General features: G+C 53.5%; 1 protein-coding gene across 1 annotated transcript in view; it reads right to left on the bottom strand.

Moving 5' to 3' along the window:
- LOC109877287 (vacuolar protein sorting-associated protein 13B) overlaps positions 1-17,002 on the bottom strand; it is a gene marked incomplete at its 3' end in the record, with an annotated part of 71,550 nt that overhangs the window by 33,773 nt on the left and 20,775 nt on the right. The window contains exon 5 of the mRNA XM_031816102.1: positions 16,561-16,931. Within this exon, the coding sequence (XP_031671962.1) occupies positions 16,561-16,931 (371 nt within the window). The remainder of the gene's footprint in view (positions 1-16,560; positions 16,932-17,002) is intronic.

Below are 17,002 nucleotides of genomic sequence, written 5' to 3'. Positions count from 1 at the left end.
ATTAAAAACAGACAATAAAATAGATCAAGGAACAACGGCGGTACCTAAAGCCTCTGTTTCCTGTTCGGGGCCATCAGATCCCTGCTAAATCTGCTGGGAACAGAAACCTGATCTGTCTTTAACTAGCGATGGATCTATCTTCTCTACCCCGGGGGGGAGGGGGGGGGGGGGGTAAAGACGAGCTGGATCATTCAAACTGGAACAGAAAAAAGCCCTGCTCCCTCGTGATTTCCTAAGTGCACATTTGGTGTTCTGTGAGAAAGTATGTGTGAATAGTAGTGTGTTTTACTGTGGCTAAACCTTAAAGACACTTCCCTGGGGAGAGGATATGGAGAGAGGGGGAGAGGATAGGGAGAGAGGGGGAGAGGATAGGGAGAGAGGGGGAGAGGATAGGGAGAGAGGGGGAGAGGATAGGGAGAGAGGGGGAGAAGCCTGGGTTTTGGAGTTGGGGGTAGGCCTGCCTGGGGAAAGTTGGTTTGAGGCCTGCCTGGGGGGTAAGTTGGTTTGAGGTTGGGGGGTAGGCCTGCCTGGGGTAAGTTGGTTTGAGGCTGGGGGGTAGGCCTACCTGGGGTAAGTTGGTTTGAGGCTGAGACTGGTTGTGAGGCTGGGGATGGTTAAAATCTCCCTCCCAACCCCTGTCCCCTGGTCCAATCAGGATCTCAGGGCCTGGTTCAATCAGATCCACACCTCTCTGATGTCTCCACACACCTGGCTGGCTGTGTGGAATCTACCAGACCCACACCTGGCTGGCTGTGTAGAATCTACCAGACTCACACCTGGCTGTGTAGAATGTACCAGACCCACACCTGGCTGGCTGTGTAGAATCTACCAGACCCACACCTGGCTGGCTGTGTGGAATCTACCAGACCCACACCTGGCTGGCTGTGTGGAATCTACCAGACCCACACCTGGCTGGCTGTGTGGAATCTACCAGACCCACACCTCACTGATGTCTCCACACACCTGGCTGGCTGTGTAGAATCTACCAGACCCACACCTGGCTGGCTGTGTGGAATCTACCAGACCCACACCTCTCTGATGTCTCCACACACCTGGCTGACTGTGTAGAATCTACCAGACCCACACCTGGCTGGCTGTGTGGAATCTACCAGACCCACACCTCTCTGATGTCTCCACACACCTGGCTGACTGTGTGGAATCTACCAGACCCACACCTGGCTGACTGTGTGGAATCTACCAGACCCACACCTGGCTGGCTATGTAGAATCTACCAGACCCACACCTGGCTGGCTGTGTGGAATCTACCAGACCCACACCTGGCTGGCTGTGTGGAATCTACCAGACCCACTCCTGGCTGGCTGTGTAGAATCTACCAGACCCACACCTCTCTGTTGTCTCCACACACCTGGCTGGCTGTGTAGAATCTACCAGACCCACACCTGGCTGGCTGTGTGGAATCTACCAGACCCACACCTCTCTGATGTCTCCACACACCTGGCTGACTGTGTGGAATCTACCAGACCCACACCTGGCTGACTGTGTGGAATCTACCAGACCCACACCTGGCTGGCTGTGTAGAATCTACCAGACCCACACCTGGCTGGCTGTGTGGAATCTACCAGACCCACACCTGGCTGGCTGTGTGGAATCTACCAGAACCACACCTGGCTGGCTGTGTGGAATCTACCAGACCCACACCTGGCTGGCTGTGTGGAATCTACCAGACCCACACCTGGCTGGCTGTGTGGAATCTACCAGACCCACACCTGGCTGGCTGTGTAGAATCTACCAGACCCACACCTCTCTGTTGTCTCCACACACCTGGCTGGCTGTGTAGAATCTACCAGACCCACACCTCTCTGATGTCTCCACACACCTGGCTGACTGTGTGGAATCTACCAGACCCACACCTGGCTGACTGTGTGGAATCTACCAGACCCACACCTGGCTGGCTGTGTGGAATCTACCAGAACCACACCTGGCTGGCTGTGTGGAATCTACCAGACCCACACCTGGCTGGCTGTGTGGAATCTACCAGACCCACACCTGGCTGGCTGTGTGGAATCTACCAGACCCACACCTGGCTGGCTGTGTAGAATCTACCAGACCCACACCTCTCTGTTGTCTCCACACACCTGGCTGGCTGTGTAGAATCTACCAGACCCACACCTCTCTGATGTCTCCACACACCTGGCTGACTGTGTGGAATCTACCAGACCCACACCTGGCTGGCTGTGTAGAATCTACCAGACCCACACCTGGCTGGCTGTGTGGAATCTACCAGACCCACACCTGGCTGGCTGTGTGGAATCTACCAGAACCACACCTGGCTGGCTGTGTGGAATCTACCAGACCCACACCTGGCTGGCTGTGTGGAATCTACCAGACCCACACCTGGCTGGCTGTGTGGAATCTACCAGACCCACACCTGGCTGGCTGTGTAGAATCTACCAGACCCACACCTCTCTGTTGTCTCCACACACCTGGCTGGCTGTGTAGAATCTACCAGATCCACACCTCTCTGATGTCTCCACACACCTGGCTGGCTGTGTAGAATCTACCAGATCCACACCTCTCTGATGTCTCCACACACCTGGCTGGCTGTGTAGAATCTACCAGACCCACACCTGGCTGGCTGTGTGGAATCTACCAGACCCACACCTGGCTGGCTGTGTAGAATCTACCAGATCCACACCTATCTGATGTCTCCACACACCTGGCTGGCTGTGTAGAATCTACCAGACCCACACCTGGCTGGCTGTGTAGAATCTACCAGATCCACACCTCTCTGATGTCTCCACACACCTGGCTGGCTGTGTAGAATCTACCAGACCCACACCTGGCTGGCTGTGTAGAATCTACCAGACCCACACCTGGCTGGCTGTGTAGAATCTACCAGATCCACACCTATCTGATGTCTCCACACACCTGGCTGGCTGTGTAGAATCTACCAGACCCACACCTGACTGTGTGGAATCTACCAGACCCACACCTGACTGTGTGGAATCTACCAGACCCACACCTGACTGTGTGGAATCTACCAGACCCACACCTGACTGCGTGGAATCTACCAGACCCACACCTGACTGTGTGGAATCTACCAGACCCACACCTGACTGTGTGGAATCTACCAGACCCACACCTGACTGTGTGGAATCTACCAGACCCACACCTGACTGTGTGGAATCTACCAGACCCACACCTGACTGTGTGGAATCTACCAGACCCACACCTGGCTGTGTGGACTCTACCAGACCCACACCTCTCTGCTGAACCCCCATTCAAGCTTTTCTTTGTCTGAAACCAAAAGGGAAACAGAGGGCAGGAATGTTCCTTGGCAGCATGTCCATCTGAAGGTAGTCAATGCTGCCCACACTGTGAAATATTCCAATACAATTCCTGGTGTATCAGGTTTGGTATTCAGCCTTCGTCCACACCCCTACAAGACTCTCCTATCCTCCTCTTCCTCCACACCCCTACAAGACTCTCCTATCCTCCTCCTCCTCTTCCTCCACACCCCTACAAGACTCTCCTATCCTCCTCCTCCTCTTCCTCCACACCCCTACACGACTCTCCTATCCTCCTCTTCCTCCACACCCCTAAAAGACTCTCCTATCCTCCTCCTCCTCTTCCTCCACACAACTCTCCTATCCTCCTCCTCCTCTTCCTCCACACCCCTACACGACTCTCCTATCCTCCTCCTCCTCTTCCTCCACACCCCTACACGACTCTCCTATCCTCCTCCTCTTCCTCAACACCCCTACAAGACTCTCCTATCCTCCTCCTCCTCTTCCCCCACACCCCTACAATACTCTCCTATCCTCCTCCTCCTCTTCCTCTACACCCCAACAAGACTCTCCTATCCTCCTCCTCCTCTTCCTCCACACCCCTACAAGACTCTCCTATCCTCCTCCTCCTCCACACCCCTACAAGACTCTCCTATTCTCCTCCTCTTCTCCACACCCCTACAAGACTCTCTATCCTCCTCCTCCTCCTCCTCTTCCTCTACAAGACTCTCCTATCCTCCTCCTCCTCCTCCTCTTCCTCTTCAAGACTATCCTATCCTCCTCCTCCTCCTCTTCAAGACTCTCCTATCCTCCTCCTCCTCTTCCTCTACACACCAACAAGACTCTCCTATCCTCCTCCTCCTCTTCCTCTACACCCCAACAAGACTATCCTATCCTCCTCCTCCTCTTCCTCTACACCCCAACAAGACTCTCCTATCCTCCTCCTCCTCTTCCTCTACACCCCAACAAGACTCTCCTATCCTCCTCCTCCTCTTCCTCCACACCCCTACAAGACTCTCCTATCCTCCCCCTCCTCCACACCCCAACAAGACTCTCCTATCCTCCTCCTCCTCTTCCTCTACACCCCAACAAGACTATCCTATCCTCCTCCTCCTCTTCCTCTACACCCCAACAAGACTCTCCTATCCTCCTCCTCCTCTTCCTCCACACCCCTACAAGACTCTCCTATCCTCCTCCTCCTCTTCCTCTACAAGACTCTCCTATCCTCCTCCTCCACACCCTTACAAGACTCTCCTATTCTCCTCCTCTTCTTCCACACCCCTACACGACTCTCCTATCCTCCTCCTCCTCCTCCTCTTCCTCTACAAGACTCTCCAATCCTCCTCCTCCTCCCCCTCTTCCTCTACAAGACTCTCCTATCCTCCTCCTCCTCTTCCTCTACAAGACTCTCCTATCCTCCTCCTCCTCTTCCTCTACAAGACTCTCCTATCCTCCTCCTCCTCCTCCTCTTCCTCTACAAGACTCTCCTATCCTCCTCCTCCTCTTCCTCTACACCCCAACAAGACTCTCCTATCCTCCTCCTCTTCCTCTACACCCCAACAAGACTCTCCTATCCTCCTCCTCCTCTTCCTCTACACCCCAACAAGACTCTCCTATCCTCCTCCTCTTCCTCTACACCCCAACAAGACTCTCCTATCCTCCTCCTCCTCTTCCTCTACAAGACTCTCCTATTCTCCTCCTCCTCTACAATACTCTCCTATCCTCCTCCTCCTCCTCTACAAGTCTCTCCTATCCTCCTCCTCCTCTACAAGACTCTCCTAACCTCCTCCTCCTCCTCCCCTACAAGTCTCTCCTATCCTCCTCCTCCTCTACAAGTCTCTCCTATCCTCCTCCTCCTCTACAAGACTCTCCTAACCTCCTCCTCCTCTACAAGACTCTCCTAACCTCCTCCTCCTCTACAAGACTCTCCTAACCTCCTCCTCCTCTACAAGACTCTCCTAACCTCCTCCTCCTCTACAAGACTCTCCTAACCTCCTCCTCCTCTACAAGACTCTCCTAACCTCCTCCTCCTCTACAAGACTCTCCTAACCTCCTCCTCCTCTACAAGACTCTCCTAACCTCCTCCTCCTCTACAAGACTCTCCTATCCTCCTCCTCCTCTACAAGACTATCCTATCCTCCTCCTCCTCCTCTACAAGACTCTCCTATCCTCCTCCTCCTCCTCCTCTACAAGACTCTCCTATCCTCCTCCTCCTCTACAAGACTCTCCTATCCTCCTCCTCCTCTACAAGACTCTCCTATCATCCTCCTCTGGCTGCCTCTCTCTCTCTTTCCCCCTGACTCACATTGATCTGCTGCTGGCACTAGGTCCAGTATGACACAGATTAGTCACAGCTGAGGCCATCTACAGCGCACGCACACACACACACACACACACACACACAATCTCCCTGTCCTCAACTTGGCAGACCCCCTCACGGCTCAGTGTCCAGATCTACTCTGCTGGAGCTGATAGGAGGTTATTGATGAGGGAGGCAATCAGATGAAACAGGAAACATCCACACTGAGTTATAGTTCATTATTTAATCCTGAGGGATCCGGCCAATCACATCCTACGCCACGATGAGTCAATGCTGCCCACGCTGTGAGTCAACTACTAACCTAAAGGTCTGAATCAACCACACCAGGCATGTCCTTTACCTCACCTATCTACTAACCTAAAGGTCTGAATCAACCACACCAGGCAGGTCCTTTAGCTCACCTATCTAAAGGTCTGAATCAACCACACCAGGCATGTCCTTTACCTCACCTATCTACTAACCTAAAGGTCTGAATCAACCACACCAGGCAGGTCCTTTAGCTCACCTATCTACTAACCTAAAGGTTTGAATCAACCACACCAGGCATGTCCTTTACCTCACCTATCTAAAGGTCTGAATCAACCACACCAGGCAGGTCCTTTACCTCACCTATCTACTAACCTAAAGGTCTGAATCAACCACACCAGGCAGGTCCTCACCTATCTACTAACCTAAAGGTCTGAATCAACCACATCAGGCAGGTCCTTTACCTCACCTATCTAAAGGTCTGAATCAACCACACCAGGCAGGTCCTTTACCTCACCTATCTAAAGGTCTGAATCAACCACATCAGGCAGGTCCTTTACCTCACCTATCTAAAGGTCTGAATCAACCACACCAGGCAGGTCCTTCACCTCACCTATCTATTAACATAAAGGCCTGAATCAACCACACCAGGCATGTCCTTTAACTCACCTATCTACTAACCTAAAGGTCTGAATCAACCACACCAGGCAGGTCCTTTACCTCACCTATCTACTAACCTAAAGGTCTGAATCAACCACACCAGGCAGGTCCTTTACCTCACCTATCTACTAACCTAAAGGTCTGAATCAACCACACCAGGCAGGTCCTTTACCTCACCTATCTAAAGGTCTGAATCAACCACACCAGGCAGGTCCTTTACCTCACCTATCTACTAACCTAAAGGTCTGAATCAACCACACCAGGCAGGTCCTTTACCTCACCTATCTAAAGGTCTGAATCAACCACACCAGGCAGGTCCTTTACCTTACCTATCTACTAACCTAAAGGTCTGAATCAACCACACCAGGCATGTCCTTTACCTCACCTATCTAAAGGTCTGAATCAACCACACCAGGCATGTCCTTTACCTCACCTATCTAAAGGTCTGAATCAACCACACCAGGCATGTCCTTTACCTCACCTATCTACTAACCTAAAGGTCTGAATCAACCACACCAGGCAGGTCCTTTACCTCACCTATCTAAAGGTCTGAATCAACCACACCAGGCAGGTCCTTTACCTTACCTATCTACTAACCTAAAGGTCTGAATCAACCACACCAGGCATGTCCTTTACCTCACCTATCTAAAGGTCTGAATCAACCACACCAGGCATGTCCTTTACCTCACCTATCTAAAGGTCTGAATCAACCACACCAGGCATGTCCTTTACCTCACCTATCTACTAACCTAAAGGTCTGAATCAACCACACCAGGCAGGTCCTTTAGCTCACCTATCTAAAGGTCTGAATCAACCACACCAGGCATGTCCTTTACCTCACCTATCTACTAACCTAAAGGTCTGAATCAACCACACCAGGCAGGTCCTTTAGCTCACCTATCTACTAACCTAAAGGTTTGAATCAACCACACCAGGCATGTCCTTTACCTCACCTATCTAAAGGTCTGAATCAACCACACCAGGCAGGTCCTTTACCTCACCTATCTACTAACCTAAAGGTCTGAATCAACCACACCAGGCAGGTCCTCACCTATCTACTAACCTAAAGGTCTGAATCAACCACATCAGGCAGGTCCTTTACCTCACCTATCTAAAGGTCTGAATCAACCACACCAGGCAGGTCCTTTACCTCACCTATCTAAAGGTCTGAATCAACCACATCAGGCAGGTCCTTTACCTCACCTATCTAAAGGTCTGAATCAACCACACCAGGCAGGTCCTTCACCTCACCTATCTATTAACATAAAGGCCTGAATCAACCACACCAGGCATGTCCTTTAACTCACCTATCTACTAACCTAAAGGTCTGAATCAACCACACCAGGCAGGTCCTTTACCTCACCTATCTACTAACCTAAAGGTCTGAATCAACCACACCAGGCAGGTCCTTTACCTCACCTATCTACTAACCTAAAGGTCTGAATCAACCACACCAGGCATGTCCTTTACCTCACCTATCTAAAGGTCTGAATCAACCACACCAGGCAGGTCCTTTACCTCACCTATCTACTAACCTAAAGGTCTGAATCAACCACACCAGGCAGGTCCTTTACCTCACCTATCTAAAGGTCTGAATCAACCACACCAGGCATGTCCTTACCTCACCTATCTAAAGGTCTGAATCAACCACACCAGGCAGGTCCTTTACCTCACCTATCTACTAACCTAAAGGTCTTAATCAACCACACCAGGCATGTCCTTTACCTCACCTATCTAAAGGTCTGAATCAACCACACCAGGCAGGTCCTTTACCTCACCTATCTACTAACCTAAAGGTCTGAATCAACCACACCAGGCAGGGTGACCGCATCAGACCGCTGAACCACTCGGGAGCCCAAATAACACTTTTTATCAGAATACCTCCCCTGAGTCTCCTGGGTCCTTTATATGAGTCAACTATGGCTAAGGAGGGAGGAAGGTCAGGAAGAGAGAGAAAGAAAGAAAAGAGAGAGAGAGAGGAGGAGGAGAGAGAGAGAGAGAGAGAGAGAGAGAGAGAGAGAGAGAGAGCGAGAGACAGGAGAGAGAGAGAGAGAGAGAGGAGAGGAGAGAGAGAGAGATAGACAGGAGGAGAGAGAGAGATAGAGAGAGAGAGAGGAAGACAGAGAGAAAGAGAGAGAGAGAGAGCGAGAGAGAGAAAGGGAGAGAGAGAGAGAGAGAGAGAGAGAGAGAAAGAGAGAGAGAAAGAGAGAAAGAGAGAGAGAGAAAGGGAGAGAGAGACAGTGACAGACATTGTTTATTTCACTTTGTATATTATCTACCTCACTTCCTTTGGCAATGTTAACACATGTTTCCCATGCCAATAAGCCCCTTGAATTGAATTGAGACAGAGAGAGAGAACCGGGGCCAGATGATCTTGGTAGGTGTCATCGCTCCAGTTTAACCATGTTTTCACGGGTGGACCTTCACACAGCCTCTTGGCTACCAAACCAGAATACACCAGGCCAGATCAGGTCAGAACAGGCCTGATGGGGAACAGGGAGAGATCAGGCAGGGAGGTGCTGAGTCTGATCCAGGTCGCTGGATATTTGCTTAGTCGATCCAATAACTGGGGAGGCAGCTAGCTTTTATCACGTCTCAACGAGCTTCTAGAGACCTGGGTTTAATGGCTGAGATGGAGCAGCACCAGAACCAGGACCTGGACTCTACAGCTTTAATACAGAACCAGAACCAGAACCTGGACTCTACGGCTTTAATACAGAACCAGAACCAGAACCTGGACTCTACGGCTTTAATACAGAACCAGAACCAGAACCTGGACTCTACAGCTTTAATACAGCACCAGAACCAGAACCTGGACTCTACGGCTTTAATACAGAACCAGAACCAGAACCTGGACTCCAAGGCTTTAATACAGAACCAGAACCAGAACCTGGACTCTACGGCTTTAATACAGAACCAGAACCTGGACTCTACGGCTTTAATACAGAACCAGAACCAGAACCTGGACTCTACGGCTTTAATACAGCACCAGAACCAGAACCAGAACCTGGACTCTATGGCTTTAATACAGCACCAGAACCAGAACCTGGACTCTACGGCTTTAATACAGAACCAGAACCAGAACCTGGACTCTACAGCTTTAATACAGAACCAGAACCAGAACCTGGACTCTACAGCTTTAATACAGAACCAGAACCTGGACTCTACGGCTTTAATACAGAACCAGAACCAGAACCTGGACTCTACAGCTTTAATACAGAACCAGAACCAGAACCTGGACTCTACGGCTTTAATACAGCACCAGAACCAGAACCTGGACTCTACAGCTTTAATACAGAACCAGAACCTGGACTCTACGGCTTTAATACAGAACCAGAACCTGGACTCTACAGCTTTAATACAGCACCAGAACCAGAACCTGGACTCTACAGCTTTAATACAGAACCAGAACCTGGACTCTACAGCTTTAATACAGCACCAGAACCAGAACCTGGACTCTACGGCTTTAATACAGAACCAGAACCAGAACCAGAACCTGGACTCTACAGCTTTAATACAGCACCAGAACCAGAACCTGGACTCTACAGCTTTAATACAGAACCAGAACCAGAACCTGGACTCTACGGCTTTAATACAGAACCAGAACCAGAACCTGGACTCTACGGCTTTAATACAGAACCAGAACCAGAACCTGGACTCTACAGCTTTAATACAGCACCAGAACCAGAACCAGAACCTGGACTCTACAGCTTTAATACAGAACCAGAACCAGAACCAGAACCTGGACTCTACGGCTTTAATACAGAACCAGAACCAGAACCTGGACTCTACGGCTTTAATACAGAACCAGAACCAGAACCTGGACTCTACAGCTTTAATACAGAACCAGAACCTGGACTCTACGGCTTTAATACAGAACCAGAACCAGAACCTGGACTCTACAGCTTTAATACAGCACCAGAACCAGAACCTGGACTCTACAGCTTTAATACAGAACCAGAACCAGAACCTGGACTCTACAGCTTTAATACAGAACCAGAACCAGAACCTGGACTCTACGGCTTTAATACAGAACCAGAACCAGAACCTGGACTCTACAGCTTTAATACAGCACCAGAACCAGAACCTGGACTCTACAGCTTTAATACAGCACCAGAACCAGAACCAGAACCTGGACTCTACGGCTTAAATACAGAACCAGCACCAGAACCAGAACCTGGACTCTACAGCTTTAATACAGAACCAGAACCAGAACCTGGACTCTACGGCTTTAATACAGCACCAGAACCAGAACCAGAACCAGAACCTGGACTCTACAGCTTTAATACAGAACCAGAACCAGAACCTGGACTCTACAGCTTTAATACAGCACCAGAACCAGAACCAGAACCAGAACCTGGACTCTATGGCTTTAATACAGAACCAGAACAGCAGGTAGCCTAGTGGTTAGAGGGGGGAGGCAGGTAGCCTAGTGGTTAGAGGGGGGAGGCAGGTAGCCTAGTGGTTAGAGGAGGAGGCAGGTAGACTAGTGGTAGGTAGCCTAGTGGTTAGAGGGGGAGGCAGGTAGTCTAGTGGTTAGAGGGGGGAGGCAGGTAGCCTAGTGGTTAGAGGGGGGAGGCAGGTAGCCTAGTGGTTAGAGGGGGAGGCAGGTAGCCTAGTGGTTAGAGGGGGGGGAGGCAGATAGCCTAGTGGTTAGAGGGGGAGGCAGGTAGTCTAGTGGTTAGAGGGGGAGGCAGGTAGTCTAGTGGTTAGAGGGGGGGAGGCAGGTAGTCTAGTGGTTAGAGGGGAGAGGCAGATAGCCTAGTGGTTAGAGGGGGGAGGCAGGTAGTCTAGTGGTTAGAGGGGAGAGGCAGATAGCCTAGTGGTTAGAGGGGGGAGGCAGGTAGTCTAGTGGTTAGAGGGGAGAGGCAGGTAGCCTAGTGGTTAGAGGGAGAGGGGGGGAGGCAGGTAGCCTAGTGGTTAGAGGGGGAGGGGGGAGGCAGGTAGCCTAGTGGTTAGAGGGGGAGGGGGGAGGCAGGTAGCCTAGTGGTTAGAAGGGGGAGGCAGGTAGCCTAGTGGTTAGAGGGGGGAGGCAGGTAGCCTAGTGGTTAGAGGGGGGAGGCAGGTAGCCTAGTGGTTAGAGGGGGGAGGCAGGTAGTCTAGTGGTTAGAGGGGGAGGCAGGTAGTCTAGTGGTTAGAGGGGGAGGGGGGGCAGGTAGTCTAGTGGTTAGAGGGGGGAGGCAGGTAGCCTAGTGGTTAGAGGGGGGCTGGTAGCCTAGTGGTTAGAGGGGGGGCAGGTAGCCTAGTGGTTAGAGGGGGGCAGGTAGCCTAGTGGTTAGAGGGGGGAGGCATGTAGCCTAGTGGTTAGAGGGGGGAGGCAGGTAGTCTAGTGGTTAGAGGGGGGAGGCAGGTAGCCTAGTGGTTAGAGGGGGGAGGCAGGTAGTCTAGTGGTTAGAGGGGGAGGGGGGCAGGTAGTCTAGTGGTTAGAGGGGGGAGGCAGGTAGCCTAGTGGTTAGAGGGGGGGCAGGTAGCCTAGTGGTTAGAGGGGGGGAGGCAGGTAGCCTAGTGGTTAGAGGGGGGAGGCAGGTAGTCTAGTGGTTAGAGGGGGGAGGCAGGTAGTCTAGTGGTTAGAGTGGGGAGGCAGGTAGTCAAGTGGTTAGAGGGGGGGGGGCAGGTAGTCTAGTGGTTAGAGGGGGGAGGCAGGTAGTCTAGTGGTTAGAGGGGGGAGGCAGGTAGTCTAGTGGTTAGAGGGGGGAGGAAGGTAGCCTAGTGGTTAGAGGGGGGGGGGGGCAGGTAGCCTAGTGGTTAGAGTGGAGAGGCAGGTAGCCTAGTGGTTAGGGGGGGGAGGCAGGTAGCCTAGTGGTTAGAGGGGGGAGGCAGGTAGTCTAGTGGTTAGAGGGGGGAGGCAGGTAGCCTATTGGTTAGAGGGGGGAGGCAGGTAGCCTAGTGGTTAGAGGGGGGAGGCAGGTAGCCTAGTGGTTAGAGGGGGGAGGCAGGTAGTCTAGTGGTTAGAGGGGAGAGGCAGGTAGCCTAGTGGTTAGAGGGGAGAGACAGGTAGCCCAGTGGTTAGAGGGGGGAGGCAGGTAGTCTAGTGGTTAGAGGGGAGAGGCAGGTAGCCTAGTGGTTAGAGGGGGAGGCAGGTAGCCTAGTGGTTAGAGGGAGAGGGGGGAGGCAGGTAGCCTAGTGGTTAGAGGGGGAGGGGGGGAGGCAGGTAGCCTAGTGGTTAGAGGGGGAGGGGGGAGGCAGGTAGCCTAGTGGTTAGAAGGGGGAGGCAGGTAGCCTAGTGGTTAGAGGGGGAGGCAGGTAGCCTAGTGGTTAGAGGGGGGAGGCAGGTAGCCTAGTGGTTAGAGGGGGGAGGCAGGTAGTCTAGTGGTTAGAGGGGGAGGCAGGTAGTCTAGTGGTTAGAGGGGGAGGGGGGGCAGGTAGTCTAGTGGTTAGAGGGGGGAGGCAGGTAGCCTAGTGGTTAGAGGGGGGCTGGTAGCCTAGTGGTTAGAGGGGGGCAGGTAGCCTAGTGGTTAGAGGGGGGCAGGTAGCCTAGTGGTTAGAGGGGGGAGGCATGTAGCCTAGTGGTTAGAGGGGGGAGGCAGGTAGCCTAGTGGTTAGAGGGGGGGGGGGCAGGTAGTCTAGTGGTTAGAGGGGGGAGGCAGGTAGCCTAGTGGTTAGAGGGGGGAGGCAGGTAGCCTAGTGGTTAGAGGGGGGAGGCAGGTAGTCTAGTGGTTAGAGGGGGGAGGCAGGTAGCCTAGTGGTTAGAGGGGGGAGGCAGGTAGTCTAGTGGTTAGAGGGGGAGGGGGGCAGGTAGTCTAGTGGTTAGAGGGGGGAGGCAGGTAGCCTAGTGGTTAGAGGGGGGGCAGGTAGCCTAGTGGTTAGAGGGGGGAGGCAGGTAGCCTAGTGGTTAGAGGGGGGAGGCAGGTAGTCTAGTGGTTAGAGGGGGGAGGCAGGTAGTCTAGTGGTTAGAGGGGGGAGGCAGGTAGTCTAGTGGTTAGATGGGGGAGGCAGATAGTCTAGTGGTTAGAGTGGGGAGGCAGGTAGTCAAGTGGTTAGAGGGGGGGGCAGGTAGTCTAGTGGTTAGAGGGGGAGGCAGGTAGTCTAGTGGTTAGAGGGGGGGGGGGGGGCAGGTAGCCTAGTGGTTAGAGTGGAGAGGCAGGTAGCCTAGTGGTTAGAGGGGGGAGGCAGGTAGCCTAGTGGTTAGAGGGGGGAGGCAGGTAGCCTAGTGGTTAGAGGGGGGAGGCAGGTAGCCTAGTGGTTAGAGGGGGGAGGCAGGTAGCCTAGTGGTTAGAGGGGGGGAGGCAGGTAGCCTAGTGGTTAGAGGGGGGGAGGCAGGTAGCCTAGTGGTTAGAGGGGGGAGGCAGGTAGTCTAGTGGTTAGAGGGGGGAGGCAGGTAGTCTAGTGGTTAGAGGGGGTAGTCTAGTGGTTAGAGGGGGGAGGGCAGGTAGTCTAGTGGTTAGAGGGGGTAATCTAGTGGTTAGAGGGGGGAGGCAGGTAGCCTAGCGGTTAGAGGGGGTAGCCTAGCGGTTAGAGGGGGGAGGCATGTAGCCTAGCGGTTAGATGGGGTAGCCTAGCGGTTAGAGGGGGTTAGTCTAGTGGTTAGAGGGGGTAGTCTAGAGGTTAGAGGGGGTAGGCAGGTAGCCTAGCGGTTAGAGGGAGTAGCCTAGCGGTTAGAGGGTGTAGTCTAGTGGTTAGAGGGGGTAGCCTAGCGGTTAGAGGGGGTAGTCTAGTGGTTAGAGGGGGTAGCCTAGCGGTTAGAGGGGGTAGCCTAGCGGTTAGAGGGGGTAGTCTAGTGGTTAGAGGGGGTAGCCTAGCGGTTAGAGGGGGTAGTCTAGTGGTTAGAGGGGGTAGCCTAGCGGTTAGAGGGGGTAGCCTAGCGGTTAGAGGGGGTAGTCTAGTGGTTAGAGGGGGTAGGTCTAGTGGTTAGAAGGGGGTAGGCAGGTAGCCTAGCGGTTAGAGGGAGTAGCCTAGCGGGTTAGAGGGGGTAGTCTAGTGGTTAGAGGGGGTAGCCTAGCGGTTAGAGGGGGTAGCCTAGCAGTTAGAGGGGGTAGCCTAGCGGTTAGAGGGGGTAGTCTAGCAGTTAGAGGGGGTAGTCTAGTGGTTAGAGGGGGTAGCCTAGCGGTTAGAGGGGGTAGTCTAGTGGTTAGAGGGGTAGCCTAGCGGTTAGAGGGGGTAGTCTAGCGGTTAGAGGGGGTAGTTTAGTGGTTAGAGGGGGTAGTCTAGTGGTTAGAGGGGGTAGCCTAGCGGTTAGAGGGGGTCGTCTAGTGGTTAGAGGGGGTAGCCTAGCGGTTAGAGGGGGGTAGTCTAGTGGTTAGAGGGGTTAGCCTAGTGATTAGAGGGGGTAGTCTAGTGGTTAGAGGGGGTACCCTAGCAGTTAGAGGGGGTAGTCTAGTGGTTAGAGGCGGTAGTCTAGTGGTTAGAGGGGGTAGTCTAGTGGTTAGAGGGGGTAGCCTAGTGGTTAGAGGGGGGTAGCCTAGCGGTTAGAGGGGGTAGTCTAGTGGTTAGAGGGGGGGGGGGGGGCAGGTAGCCTAGTGGTTAGAGTGGAGAGGGCAGGTAGCCTAGTGGTTAGAGGGGGGAGGCAGGTAGCCTAGTGGTTTAGAGGGGGGAGGCAGGTAGTCTAGTGGTTAGAGGGGGGGGGGGGCAGGTAGCCTAGTGGTTAGAGTGGAGAGGCAGGTAGCCTAGTGGTTAGAGGGGGGAGGCAGGTAGCCTAGTGGTTAGAGGGGGGAGGCAGGTAGCCTAGTGGTTAGAGGGGGGAGGCAGGTAGCCTAGTGGTTAGAGGGGGAGGCAGGTAGCCTAGTGGTTAGAGGGGGGAGGCAGGTAGCCTAGTGGTTAGAGGGGGGGAGGCAGGTAGCCTAGTGGTTAGAGGGGGGAGGCAGGTAGTCTAGTGGTTAGAGGGGGTAGTCTAGTGGTTAGAGGGGGGAGGCAGGTAGTCTAGTGGTTAGAGGGGGTAATCTAGTGGTTAGAGGGGGGAGGCAGGTAGCCTAGCGGTTTAGAGGGGGTAGCCTAGCGGTTAGAGGGGGGAGGCATGTAGCCTAGCGGTTAGATGGGGTAGCCTAGCGGTTAGAGGGGGTAGTCTAGTGGTTAGAGGGGGTAGTCTAGAGGTTAGAGGGGGTAGGCAGGTAGCCTAGCGGTTAGAGGGAGTAGCCTAGCGGTTAGAGGGTGTAGTCTAGTGGTTAGAGGGGGTAGCCTAGCGGTTAGAGGGGGTAGTCTAGTGGTTAGAGGGGGTAGCCTAGCGGTTAGAGGGGGTAGCCTAGCGGTTAGAGGGGGTAGTCTAGTGGTTAGAGGGGGTAGCCTAGCGGTTAGAGGGGGTAGTCTAGTGGTTAGAGGGGGGTAGCCTAGCGGTTAGAGGGGGGTAGCCTAGCGGTTAGAGGGGGGTAGTCTAGTGGTTAGAGGGGGTAGTCTAGTGGTTAGAGGGGGTAGGCAGGTAGCCTAGCGGTTAGAGGGAGTAGCCTAGCGGTTAGAGGGGGTAGTCTAGTGGTTAGAGGGGGTAGCCTAGCGGTTAGAGGGGGTAGCCTAGCAGTTAGAGGGGGTAGCCTAGCGGTTAGAGGGGGTAGCCTAGCAGTTAGAGGGGGTAGTCTAGTGGTTAGAGGGGGTAGCCTAGCGGTTAGAGGGGGTAGTCTAGTGGTTAGAGGGGGTAGCCTAGCGGTTAGAGGGGGTAGTCTAGCGGTTAGAGGGGGTAGTTTAGTGGTTAGAGGGGGGTAGTCTAGTGGTTAGAGGGGGTAGCCTAGCGGTTAGAGGGGGTCGTCTAGTGGTTAGAGGGGGTAGCCTAGCGGTTAGAGGGGGTAGTCTAGTGGTTAGAGGGGTTAGCCTAGTGATTAGAGGGGGTAGTCTAGTGGTTAGAGGGGGTACCCTAGCAGTTAGAGGGGGTAGTCTAGTGGTTAGAGGCGGTAGTCTAGTGGTTAGAGGGGGTAATCTAGTGGTTAGAGGGGGTAGCCTAGTGGTTAGAGGGGGTAGCCTAGCGGTTAGAGGGGGTAGTCTAGTGGTTAGAGGGGGTAGTCTAGTGGTTAGAGGGGGTAGCCTAGCGGTTAGAGGGGGTAGTCTAGTGGTTAGAGGGGTTAGCCTAGTGGTTAGAGGAGGTAGCCAGGGGGTGTAGGGCTGTATCCAGACTGATGGTGAGGAACGTTAGGATTAGACTAACTCAGTATATACCAGCAGTCTCACCTGTTGCCAGCCCCGTAGGGCTGTATCCAGACTGTGTACGGTGTTCTGGCTGATGTTGATGAAGACCGGGTCTACGAAGACGTTCCCGTCCAGGAGGACGTTGTTGGAGCAGCGTGTGACCGCAGCCTGACCCTGCAGTATGAACGGCTGCAGCAGGCAGAGCCAAGTCAAGTTCCGGTACTCCAACAGTCTGCAGTCCAGCTCGGTGGAGAACTGGATCTCCTGGCAGAGCCGGGCGGCGCTGACGTTACCGCCGCCACCACTCCACTGGCGGAGGAACAGCCGCGGCTCCTGTGCCCCGATGACCAGGTACTCTTGCTCCTGGGGCAACTTCCTGTCCGGCAGGAAGGGGCGGAGTCGACGTGACGGCGCTGGAGACGGACGGACAGAGGAGATGTGTGTGAATCTAAAATACAACTAAAGGGACAATAGTATGAGAACG

This window comes from Oncorhynchus kisutch, unplaced genomic scaffold (assembly GCF_002021735.2).
Source record: "Oncorhynchus kisutch isolate 150728-3 unplaced genomic scaffold, Okis_V2 scaffold742, whole genome shotgun sequence".
NCBI classification, from domain to species: domain Eukaryota; kingdom Metazoa; phylum Chordata; class Actinopteri; order Salmoniformes; family Salmonidae; genus Oncorhynchus; species Oncorhynchus kisutch.
This window is presented reverse-complemented; position numbering and strand designations above follow the sequence as displayed.